The sequence below is a fragment of the Astatotilapia calliptera genome, chromosome 12 (assembly GCF_900246225.1).
Source record: "Astatotilapia calliptera chromosome 12, fAstCal1.2, whole genome shotgun sequence".
In the NCBI taxonomy this organism is placed as follows: Eukaryota; Metazoa; Chordata; class Actinopteri; order Cichliformes; family Cichlidae; genus Astatotilapia; species Astatotilapia calliptera.
This window is the reverse complement of record NC_039313.1, coordinates 4,696,706-4,709,195: the sequence shown is the minus strand read 5'-3', so window position 1 is coordinate 4,709,195 and position 12,490 is coordinate 4,696,706. Positions and strand designations below refer to the sequence as shown.

The 12,490-nt window shown below is 40.9% G+C and overlaps 3 protein-coding genes across 4 annotated transcripts; all 3 read left to right on the top strand.

Annotated features, from left to right (window-relative positions):
* The first annotated feature begins 368 nt into the window (after nt 1-368).
* LOC113034245 (immediate early response 3-interacting protein 1) lies at nt 369-1,473 on the top strand. Its single transcript, XM_026188650.1, has 3 exons — nt 369-535; nt 798-899; nt 1,006-1,473. The coding sequence occupies exons 1-3, from the start codon at nt 445-447 to the stop codon at nt 1,059-1,061; spliced, it is 249 nt and encodes an 82-aa protein (XP_026044435.1). The 5' UTR covers nt 369-444; the 3' UTR covers nt 1,062-1,473.
* A 48-nt stretch (nt 1,474-1,521) lies between these two features.
* Nucleotides 1,522-4,738, top strand: LOC113034244 (uncharacterized). Its single transcript, XM_026188649.1, has 5 exons — nt 1,522-1,843; nt 1,932-2,095; nt 3,304-3,546; nt 3,658-3,855; nt 3,956-4,738. The coding sequence occupies exons 1-5, from the start codon at nt 1,608-1,610 to the stop codon at nt 4,144-4,146; spliced, it is 1,032 nt and encodes a 343-aa protein (XP_026044434.1). The 5' UTR covers nt 1,522-1,607; the 3' UTR covers nt 4,147-4,738.
* Nucleotides 4,739-5,092: 354 nt separating this feature from the next.
* On the top strand, nt 5,093-12,244 carry LOC113033725 (paralemmin-2). Of its 2 annotated transcripts, XM_026187785.1 has the most exons (3): nt 5,093-5,109; nt 7,128-7,273; nt 9,517-12,244. In XM_026187785.1, the coding sequence occupies exon 3, from the start codon at nt 9,535-9,537 to the stop codon at nt 10,198-10,200; it is 666 nt and encodes a 221-aa protein (XP_026043570.1). In that variant the 5' UTR covers nt 5,093-5,109; nt 7,128-7,273; nt 9,517-9,534; the 3' UTR covers nt 10,201-12,244. The 2 variants fall into 2 exon arrangements, with proteins under 2 accessions (XP_026043570.1, XP_026043569.1); XM_026187784.1 differs by lacking the exon at nt 5,093-5,109 and having other exon boundaries at nt 6,977-7,273.
* The last annotated feature ends 246 nt before the right edge of the window (nt 12,245-12,490 follow it).

Here is a 12,490-nt window from a genome sequence, read left to right as displayed (position 1 = left end):
CAGATTGTGAAAAGCTAACTGCAATTCACTTTTTGTACTTGAAAAGCCAGATTTCTGAAAGGGGCCTTGTTCTCAGCTGCCTGTATATTGAGGGAGTTTGGCTTTATGGCGTTATGTCAGACAAGCTTCTAAAAATAAATTTAACAGAAATAGTCTTCTCCTGACCCTAACCAAACTGTGAGTAAACGCTACAAAAATATAAAAGAAAAATTTCTCACAAATGCCCAAGAGGCAAATATCTACCAGTAGTTGTGGGGCACGTCAGAAGTTGTTGCTTGAAGACAGATGGAGTCCTTCCGTAGCAGTTCTTACGGGAGGGTTCTGGATTGGACGCGCCCCGCCCACTCCCTAAGCCCGACGACCAATCAAAGCAGAGCGGCCTCCGGATGTAAATAGTGCCAGCTACAGCTAACATATAGCTAGCTAGCTACTTGTCGAGACAAGATGGCATTTACCTTATACTCTCTTATACAAGCAGCTATTCTGTGCATCAATGCTGTCGCTGTACTACACGAAGAAAGATTTCTAAGGAAAAGTAAGTGTCTGTAATTCAGATATTAGGCTCTCAAGAGGTCATGTATAGAATTGGCCCAGCATTTAAGCTGGCTAATGCTAAAAGGCTAGTCAAATAGAACAATTTAAATGGCAAAAGTTTGTGATTTCGCTTTGTTTAAAGTTGCTACACCACCTTCTATCCATTTGACAGGAAGACTTTATGTTGTTCGTCTATGTTTACATTTTGTACTTTTAATTCCCACTCTACTTAATACAAATCCGTTCGTTTTAACCATCTTCAGTTGGCTGGGGAGTGGATCAAAGTGTCGGGGGATTTGGTGATGAACCAGGCATCAAAGTCCAGCTAATGAATCTTATCCGCTCCGTCAGGACAGTCATGAGAGGTGGGTTTCCACTTTATCACACACTCAGTATTCTTCAGACAGAGTGACTTGGATCATTTTAACTTCTCTTGGCTCAGACCATGTCATGTTTTATTTTCCCCTGCAGTGCCGCTGATCGCAGTGAATTCAGTCTGCATTGTACTGCTGCTTCTATTTGGGTGAAGAAGTTTAAAAGCGGGGACGGGACAGATGAGTCAGGACATCTCCGTCACCTCAGGAACCACTGAAGAAGACACAATGTCCCCTTCAGCCTGGATATGAATGTTCTCTTTGTATATTTCTATACATGAGTTGTTGGATGGTTTTGTTTTGTTTTTTTGTTAAGCTCTCTTTGCAGCCAATAAGAGTGACATCTCCCTTTCGTTTTGGAAAAATAAATAAATAAATAGCGAATTGCTGAATAGTTTGAACTTTTCAGACAGTAAGCAAAAATAAATATTTTTACACTGTACTAGTAAATTGGTGAGAGGAGCCGACTATGAAACAGCTGTAATTTATACTCTGAAAAATATGTAAAATAATTGTGGAATAAGTGATTGTGCATCGACAGTAAAGATTTTTTTTAAAAACGTCACCGAGTGCGAGTTTCATTGCTGATGAGCCGAAAGCGCACTGTTTGTCCCAGGGCGCTTGCCGTACTGTTGCATGCACTTGGAGCTCACCTTGCTAAGCGGTATCTGTGAGCCTACATGGATATTATAATCGATAATGGGGAATGCGCAGAGTTACATTGTGGCCTCACTGTCTGTATGTTCCGTGTATTTGGTTTACGTTCACGTTTACTGCGCTCACAAGCTGCTGAAAACAACCGAACTGCATAGCGACAAACTTCCGAGTGATGCGTATGTTTACATGAAATACCTGAGCAGAAGAGTGACCCGGAGAGCAGGCTGCTTATACGGTACAGAGAAACAAGAAGCTGGTTATACAGTGGTCAGCTGCAGGTGAGTGCGGCCTAACGTTTTACGCATGCATTTGAACTGTAAAATAGCTGGGAGCAGGTCCTCTTGAGTTTGTGTATGTGTCTCTAAGGGTGGAGGATGCTCTGTTGCGGAGGTTCTGCAGTGCTGCAGGTTATGGTTGGGATTATCCAGACAGTGAATACAGAGACATCCCGCTGTGCTTCCCGGAGTTTCTCTGCGGCAGACCTCTCCTTATGTTGTTAACTCATGAAAACTTCAGGCTCAGCCCAGCAGGTAAGACATAGATAACACAAGACACACATTTATAGAGCTTTTTCAGGGAATGATAAAGTATTATGATTCTATGACACGGCGTCTTTAACCAGACTGATTCTTTTGCTGATATCTCAACTCAGTGGAAACTTGATGGGTACATTTTATTGCCAAAATTGCTTTGATTTCAATATTTGATTGTTGTACAAAATACTACATCAAAACTCTGTGGCTACATTTAAAAGTAGTGATCCCAAGTGGGCCATACTGTGGGGTCATCACCCACAAGAGAAGTTGTAATGGTCGTGTGCGATGTCTAATCCCTGGTTGCTGAGGCTGGCTATTGGGGCATATAACATCACCTCTCTGGTGGGGAAGGATGCTGAGCTTAGGTGAGAGGTTGGGAGATCTTTCCTAGATATAGTCAGTCTCACCTCACCGCAGTCTGCTGGACAGGGGCTGGAGTTTGTACCAATCCGGAGTTGCCCTCGTTGAGAGGCAGCAGGCAGAGGTGGGTATTCAACCCCGATTCACTACCCAGTTGAACTACAGGTCAGAGTACCCAGCCTTCTTGGGGTGCTGGAGAGTGTCCCTACAGTGATGAATTGCTCCAGGGATCTGCTGAAGATCAGTGTCAAGATGGGGCCAGGTGATCAGTGCAGAAGGTGGCACACGATCTGGACTTGGTGCCTTCCTGGTCTTTTGTCCCGTGAAGAGTTGGCTCTTTCTTCAGGTGGTAGAAAATGTATGGACAGATGGATTTCAAACAAATAGCGAAGGCACCAGTATTGCAGGCTCAAATGAGTTTCACTAGAAGACAAACCAGCTAATGCAAGAACCCCACAAGTGCCATTTTAATTTGCTGAAGACATACTCACCTTGGAAAACCACAAAAAGTATCTATTTATCCATTTATTTCACTTTGCTCACAAAAGCAGTCAGTCACAACTAAAAGAAAATTCAAATTTACTGGAAAACACAAGGACAGGAATGAAAACTAACCATTTTTTAAAAAGCTTGACTTAGTGCACCGACTACATTGTTTACCAAAAAAGGTGTTTTTCCCAGTAAAAAAAAAAAACTTTAATATTTAAATGTTTTTAGTCCATCATTTGAAATTATGTACAGTATTTACTTTTTTAAGTGATTTCAATCTTCATCATTTTATGTGTACTGCAGGTTTTAAAAGAAAATTATCCAACTTTGAGTGTTTTAAATGTTTTTTTTAGGTCTTGTCCATGTGCGTCAGAGTTTAAAAACCTTTCAGCCAATCGATGAGCTGAAGAAGGGTCCATTCACCCTGCGGGTGCAAGTCCTGGGGTACCAGCCGACTGATCTAGGGGTGGAGGTGGACATCTGTCTGTCTGCTACTTCCCGCTCCAGATGCGTAGTGTGGGAGAGCATCCTGACACTGCTTTCCGAAAACAAGCTTCACAAAGCCATCAGATGTTCACCTAAGAATGAAAATGAGAGTGAGTAGTGTCACGGTGGTTCCCCTTCAGAATATTTGTGTTTTTAAAGCGACGGCACACTTGGGGCTTTAACTCACCTGATCACCATGACTTTGATCTTTGTTCTGGCAGGTGAGAAAGATGAGCCAGCACCGGACACTCTGAAGCAGGTGGAGCTCAAAGTTCCCTGGACTCCTGACCTGAAGTGTACATGGAGTTTTCCATGTAAGCTCCTCTCTCTGCCGGCCAGGCTCTTTAGATTCACTCCTCACAGAGTACCGAGTCTCTGGATGTTCTCTGTCTGCTTGGCTGAAATTGAAAAGCACAAAGGTAATGCGATTTATCAGACGATAACAGTATTAATTATCTCTATGAAGGATGGCTCTGTCCTGTTCTAGGGTGTCAGCTAGCTGCTCTGTTTTGCCAACAGGGGTTAAAGTGATCACCGCTCCCATTACCGTCACTGCCCAGTTTAAGGAGCCTCTGCTGGTTCCAGGAAAGGTGACGGTCAGTTTTTGGGAAGCACCCGAAAATAAGCATCAGTCCCAAAGCCTCTACTTTCAGATGCAGCAACACAGAGGGGGCAAAGCTCACCTGGTGGGACTGATTTCTAGGTGTTGATGATTAACAAAGAATGTTGTTATTTGTTGTTCAGATTTTCACTGTTAACAGTTTGACTGTCAGTAGATTGGCAGGTTACAGTCAACTGAATTCTGTTTTCTTACACCTCCCAATTCAAGTGCATAATCTCAGCTACGGTGGCTGTTATAGAACAAAAAGTTTTAGTCACCTAAGAGAGATCAAAACCATTACATTTAGCCAGCTGCTGCTGGCTGGCGTATTTCTACTACTGTTTGTGTAAAACAAATATGTTTTTCTACACAGTATTTTTGAATATGTTGAATAATGTCAAACTTTTCTGAACTTTTCTGTCATAAGCGCTGCTGTTTTTTGCTGCTGTTAGTCTGCCAGCTGCTCTTGTTTGCTGCTTTGAAGTAGATTCAGACACTTGGCGAATTAACTCTCATATGATGTGAGAATATAATCAAGCTGTTTATCAGAGGGAATGCTGGTTTCAAGGATACTTGATCCTATCGTTAGCTGGTATTGAGTTAGCTCATAACCAGCTGTTTTCGTTTAGTCGGCTCATTGTCGGCTCATTGTCGGCTGTTCAGAGGAGAGTTGTGTGTCTAATAAATGAGGAATAAATGAGCACACTTGTGGATGTTTTCATTCTGTTCTGACTAAATATTACTTATATACTATATTACCATTCAGTGCTTACCAGTAAGCAGATAAGGTGTTTCCAGGTATTTCCTTGTGAGTAATAATATCATTAATTGTATCTCTGATCAGTTAAAGCAGACCTTCCCAAAGTGTGGGGCCCGCGCCCTAGGGGGGGCGCAGAGTCATTGCATGGGGGGGGGATGCTTGGACACTGCTAGCACGGGGCGCCCACACAAACGCAAAGCAGGAGATGAAGCATCACTGAATATGTTTCCAAACCAACTTCATTCTAAGCCAAAGACTAGAAAATATGGTGAAGCATATCTGCCCTTTGGTTTCACCTGCACAAGTGCCGAGGTAGGTCTCCCCTGCAGAATTAGTTTTCCCATCATTGGGAGCAGCGCTGGGCTCTCCAAATCACGGACAAACAGTATCCACAGTTGTTTATGTTTTTAAACCCATTTTGCACAGAGAGGCATTTTTGAAAAATGTATTGATAACAATGTTGAATATTATTACACAGGAAAAAAAACAACTACATGTAAAATAATTACACCGTGACGCCTCTGCCTTTCTAAATAGAGGGACAGTAACTGCGTGTGTGTAAGCGTGTAAAACCTGAAGATAGAGACAAAATATTGTTAATCTGACTATCTGCTATTCTGCAATTCATCTCATGTAAACAATAACGTGGCGCACAGCGTGACGTGAATAAAGGCACATACCTTTGACGTTGCATGAGGAACTCTGTATTCCTCGTCCACACGTAAACGCAAAAAAGGAGTTTTAAAAAATCTCCGTTTTACGTGTGGACGAAACAGCTGCGTTTTCAAAAATACCCGCGCAGGTGCGGACGTAGCGTTAAAGAGTTAGTAGTTTATTTTCTTACAACCTGTAATTTATTGCAGATTACTTGTATTTGCTTAATTGTTTACTAAATGTTTGAGGTGTGAAATAAACCGCAATGGAGCAAAATATGGGTGTGTGTGGTTGGAGGATGTGTTTGTGCGTGCGTGTGCGCGCGCGCACATTTTTCTTGTAAAACAAAGGGGGGCTAGCAAAAAACTTTTGGGAACCGCTGAGTTAAAGTGTCCCATTAAACCATGGCAGCATGCACAATGTCAGGACCCTGAGGCTAAAGCAGCTAAATGGTATTCAGGCATCGTTTGATTTATTTATGTGCTTTTCCCTTTGTGACAAGTCAAAATGTCTCAAAAAGCTAAAGAGCAGCTGCTCTCTCAGACAATAAGAGTAAGAACAGAGAGTAGAAAGCACTGGTTTTCTAATTTAGAGGTGCGGTGCACAGTTCCCGTGCACAACCGCCTCTGACCTAAAAACCTGCTGGAAAATAAGAAATCACTTGTGAAAGATCAGACGCAGTTTCAACATTGAGTGTCCTCTGCATCAGTGCACCTGGTGCTTTAACACATGACTCTGGTGCATTCCTCAGGGTTTGCTGTAAATATTCTTGCATTCCTTGTTTGAGCTTTATTTAGTTTACACCAAATTGTTGTCAAACATAATCTTAAAGACTGTTTTTCCTTCAACATAAGAAATACATTTTCTGACAGGTGGCATCTCCTTTGAGCCTTCTCTTTCGCTGAAAAAAATAAAGTAATCCCCAATTTAGTCATTATTGTAAGGTCACAGTCTTAATTTTAAAGAATTTTTTGAAAGGGGTGTGTTGTTTGTTTGTTTGTTTTACTTCACAATATTTGTTGAATAGCTGAAATTTTTAAATTCAAGGATTTGTCACAATATTTAACACGGAGACTTAGAGCCTGTATTATATATTAGAAAACGTTCAGTGCATGGGATTGAAAAAAGTGGCGTTTTAAAAGGACAAAATCAGGACAAGTGTCTGTTGTAGTTCTGCGTAAACAAGAATTCAGGAAGGGACTGCAGGTATAATCTGACTTCACTGCCAGGTCCAGTAAAAGTTAGCGCCAACTTTAGATTGACATTTTGATTTTAATTAAAAACTAGCTGAAAAGAGCCTGTATTCACTGTAAGCGGTGTCTATTTTAATATTGTTATTATTAACTGTCTGCGCATAAGCACGTTAGCATATTCTCCAAAATGGCAAATAATGTGCAATAAATTAACCTTTCTTCATTTCCTTGTTTTGGGTGGTGTTTGCCTTTTTGCTATTTCTAATTTAATGAAAACTCAAAAGTCAACTCTGGATGGTTAACATGTGAAGCAGAATCAATATAAAGGTCAATCCATTAGAAAATCACAAAGTTTAAAATAAGAGACGCACACACAGGTTCTGGTGTGAGTGCGTCGAGTCTGCCTCTGTGCAGCTACAGCTGTGAGCAGTTGTAGTGGATACGATGAGGGGAGGGCGTGTGTGAAGGATTTCTTGTTTGTAGACCACAAGGAATACTCTGCAAGCAGGAGACATCAGTTTTGCCAGCGGCACAGCAGAGCAGGAGGAAGCCTGCTTGATCATCCCATCTATGCCCTGTGATTTTCCTTACATCGACCCGGGGAAGAGTTCAGGCTTAAAAAGCTTAAGGTAAAGGCATGTTTTTATTAAATTGATGTGTATTTTTACAGAAATGTGGATGTTCATTGTTGCATCAATTGTGTGTTTGATGTGTAAAGGACAGTTTTAAGTAATGTTAGCGTTCAGATAGCTATCATCATACATTAAGTGTACTCTATACTGCCCAACATTTTTAAAAAGTCAACTCTGTGATATTAAATTATTGTCCATTTTCTCCTGGCTGTGCCACATAGTTCCTCCTCCCAGAGATAACGCTTCTCCCAGGCTGCTCGTACTCACTGCTGAGACAAAAGGAGTCGCCAGCCATGTGAAGCTAAAGCCATAAACCAATGAACGTGTTTAAAACATTATCTATTTTTCATCTGTTCTTGTTCTTGCTCAGTCACCTCTACAAACTGGAGCATTCCCACTCCAACATGTACACTGCAGATATTATTCATTTATAGAGTCCCAATTCTGTCTTGCAGGAGTCAGTCAAGTGTAAGAGGGTCAGTTTGTAAAGCTCCTGTGCAGAGTGCAGTGCATTTAGCACACAGAGCTATAAATCCTCTAGAAAAGTATTTCAATACAGTTTCCAGTGTGCATATTTATTGCATATTCCCATTTGCATTTGTTTGCGCTTGTCCTTTCTTTAAAACGGGACTAAAGCTTGAAGATTTGCCCACTGACACGAATCTGTCAGCATTCCACACCCATAAGTAGGATGGCAGATTTCCAGGATGCTCTGATGAGCAGTGCCTTTATCACTTCATCTGAAATGTTTCTGTGTGGCAGCAGGGGAGGAGGAAGGTGTGTTTAAAAGAGATCAAACACTCACTTTCCTTGGTTTGTTAAAGCACTTTTGAGGCCTTCATCTGTCTCCACCTTCACAGAGCCGGTCCTTCGGGAATTCAGGTTATTTTTGCTTCCTTTAAAAGTAACGGCTTCTTTTATTTATTCAGAGAGGCCAGCGCATAAAACAAGTCCACTATTTGTTGCCCCAGTTACACTGTTAGCGAAACACTGTACTATAATGTAACTGCATGATGTAGTCAGTTTGTAATTGTGCATTAATAATTCAAAAATTAAATAAATAAAGTAGGGGTAAATTTTGTTGACCTCAAATCATGTAGCAGCACCTTTATTCAGACCTTAGTAATAACTAGATATGTGACACCAGCCATGGTTTCTTGACTATTTCTTTCAAGGTCAACTTTGATTGTGGGCACTAACAGTGAAGGTCAAGGTCAAATATTTAGCCAGTCTAGATAGACAACATTAAAAATGATATCTTTAAAACTGTGGTCATTGGACCGATAACGAACAGACAGACAGACAAACAAATGGAAACGATTACATACTCCTTCCCTTCAAGAGAAAACAACTGTTTCCTGTCAGAGGGTTTAATTATACTATCAAGCATTTTAATATACATGATGCAAACATATGCTTATTTTGCACCATCAGTGTCCATGTTGGTCATGATGCCAGTTTGTTTGTTTGAGGAGTTTGGAGCATTTCTGTGGGAAGCAGTTCAAGTCAGGTGATGCTCTGCACATCACTGTTTCCTGTGATGGATCTTCACAGACCCTCAGACGTCAGAGGGCCAGTAATTTTGTAGTGCCATGTTCTTGACACTTTCTTGACATTGGCATCAATTAATTTCTTTGGTGGAAATTCATCAGATTCATACAGTTGTATTACAGCTAAAAGATAAAATACCCGTCCAGGTGAACAAAGACTTTTTGTTTTTTTTTACAGATTTCATAAGTCTTAAAAAACTAAAAAAGAATGAACACAATATACATAAAATAATGATACAATTCAGGGCACAAACCCCAGTTTTCTGGGTCAAAGGTATGTGGCCTCCTAAACTGAACTGTATTGCTTTTTCTAGAATCTGCAAAGCAAAAACAATTTTCCCGTTACATACAATGCAGACTCATAAAATCAATAAGCTTCCCTCCAAAAGCAGGGATGTCATAATTTATTCATTTAGACCATTTTGTTTACTATGTAGTAGTAATCTTAAAATGATTATATTAGTATTTATTGTTTGCTAAATATTCTCATATTGTTAAAAAAAAGGAAGGCCTATTTACTGGATTATTCTATATTGTTTTGGGCTCACAAAATAAACCAGCCCCAGGTGTCTGTTGTTGTGAGCTGGTGTTACATAAATAATATTGAGCTGAGTCTTGCAGTCATCCTCAGTGAACAGACTACAGTTTCTAAGGTCAGAGGCTAACCTCCAGTTTTTTGTTTGGTCTCAGTGTGAAAGGCAGATTTACATGAAGAAGCAAGGAAAAGGAAACACTGCCAGCATCCCCATTTCTTCCCCAACAGGGAGCAGCAGTGTGCAGGTCTACCATGACTATGAGAAGGTGGCCTTCAAGATGCATTCTGGAAATGGTCATGCTGCAGAAAACAGTTCTCATCCCAGGAGAGACCAGCTCTCCAGCCGAGCTAGTGCCAACGTTCCAGACATCAACTCCATCAGCCACGAAGAAAAGCGCAGCACGAAAGACGAGATTGGCCACAGGAGCTTCATAAGGACGATGGAGTCAAGCAGCCAGGGCTACTCGGGGCCAGAAGACAACTCAACAGACCCACATGAGACCCTGACAGAGACTTCAACTCTGACTTTTGTGGATGGACGCAGTACGGAGGAGTCAGCAGAGAGCCGCAGTCTCCACGGAGTGGGGATGGTTTATCTCAAGGAGTTTGTGCTCATAGATGATGATGAAGACGGGGATATGTCGCTAAGAGAGAAAACAGTGACAGACGTGTCCTTGATGGATGGAAAAGCTGCAGACCTGGTGTGCAGCAGGCTTTTGTCCACCTCCAGCGGTTCAGTGTCAGAGTACAAGGAAACATCTGCTCCTGACGCGCCTCCTCCTGAGGAGCCTGAAGCTGCACATGAAAAGAAAAGCTGCTGTTTGTGCACACTTTTATGACCCTTCAGGATCTCACAGCTTTGTGTCCATCATATGAACCGTGATACTGTCTGTGATAGAAACCTGAGCAGTCACTCGTGGTATGGGAAGCAGAAGAAGATTACATTCCTGACATGCTTTTTTAGCAACCAGCAAAACATGTTCATGTTCAAACATCAACCACTAATGTGTTTCAGTCAAACTGCTTTTTCATTATAAATATGAAATGTAGGAAACAGTATGGTGCATTTGATAAAAGTTACAGTAAGAACGATTTGATACATGCATGTTTCTGCAATAAACGGCTGGTTCTTGAAATATCAGGTGCTAACAAAAAATATAAGAAATTTCAGTATTAAAATGTCCCGCCTACTTATATTACTAATGTCCCAGTTTCATTTTGTCCATTTGAGATAACGCCACCTCTAATAATTGTAACAGCAGTGCACAAAGATCACAATGACTGATCATGCAGAGAGAGTCTTAGGTTTAGGTTGCCCTGGATCCTGTTTTACAAATAGATCCTCTTTTTAACTGCATTGTTCCCTCGCCATAAAATATGTTGGCGCAATGGTTCAGTGCTCATCAACAGCTGGCGTAGGCAAAAATAACTGAGTGCCACCTGAGTGTTATTTTTATTTGGAAGGAATATGTGAAACACATTTGTCAGAACTCAAAGATACAAACTGTGTGTTTCTTTAAGATACAACCCTTTTTTCCTTACATGCGCTGTGTCCATGAACTTCTCTGGCTATTACACTACGTTTTTGTGTGTGATAATGCAGGAGCCAGTGCATTCTGATCTGCTGTTTTTATTCAGCAGCTACCTGAAAGCACAAGGTATGCATGATGTCCAGTTGTGCTACTCTCACACCAGAACGGAGCTAGTGAGTGGTTATTTTCTGCTCTTGATGTGATTTATAGTGAGAGCCTGACTGATACAAACTTAAACGATCTCTAAAGAAGGACAAATTCAGACAGACTTGATTCTTTGAGACTGTCTGGAGTTCACCTTTGGGATTATTTTAAAGGTACAGTGTGTAAAACCTCACCACTAGATGTCAGTAAATTGCAGTCAACTGGATTATATTTTGTTACCCTTTCAATTCAAGTGCATAATCCTAGCTACAGTAGCTGCTGTAGAACAATCAGCTCTGGCCACTGTTTATCTGTAGTGAGTCTAGGCTGTCAATCCCCTGTTTATTTCAGCTGTCTATATGTATCCATGTCTATTTGCTTTGGAAGAGGCTGAAGACCTTTGTGAAAGGAGTCCAAAAAGAGTCGACGAGACAGCAATGCTAAATTCTGTCCTATGGCAGTATTTCTGAGGTGAGTTCTTGAGGATATCTTTAACTTTTCTGTCAGAAAGTAGTGCTTTGAGCCTCTGTTAGGGTCTGCTCTCTCATACAATGTGAGAATGTAATCAAACTGTTTATCAGAGGAAAACTGTGTTTTTAGGGCACTTGCCCTAACATTAGCTGGTTAGCTTATAATGTTAGTTTTTAACCAGCTGTTGTTGTTTAGCCAGTTTGTTATCAGCTGTCTGGAGACTTGAGAGTTTCAAGTCTAATCTGCTGATGATAAGGAATTACCAATATCAGGAATAAATTAGCATGTTTATGCACGTTTTCATGTGTAAGAGGCCTGTCTTCAGTTCAGGGGTCGAACACATGCTTGTCACATGATGAGTTTGAGGCTGAGACAAGCTTGAACTTGTAGTCTGCTTCTTTACATGGTTTATTGTTCGTTTGTGCATGTTTTATTGAGGAAGCTCAGTTTTAAAAGGAACTATTTGGATGTTTACATCATTTGAAACCTTGCTAAATACTGTTTTCCCCTCAGACTTGAGGGAACTTATGGAAAAGAAAGGAAAAACACTTGTTCATGTTTTACATATATTGTATGTCCCATAGACTTACATAAATATAATTGTTATTTATTCATAACGGTTGGACATTTTGCATTTATTTCATGCAATATAATTCTAAGGACCAAGTATAAAGAAGTATAAATTCAGTATTGTTTTGAGTAGTAAAAATGTGAAATGTCTTGATGCGTGCTCAATCATCCAGGTAAGCAAATCCCAAAAAGTTTCCTATTGACACTTACCAGCCAGTGGACACTCTTTCAATGATGAGGATGTACACATCCTGAATGGGGAGGAAAGCTGGTTTGAGCACGAAGTCATGAGGCCATTTACGTGAAAAGGGAAAGACCATCTCTGAATCGAGGAGGGGGCCTAAAGGTACATCTATTACCATCTTACAATGCTGTGATTAAAGCCATTCCCCAACTCTCTGTGAATGGTACT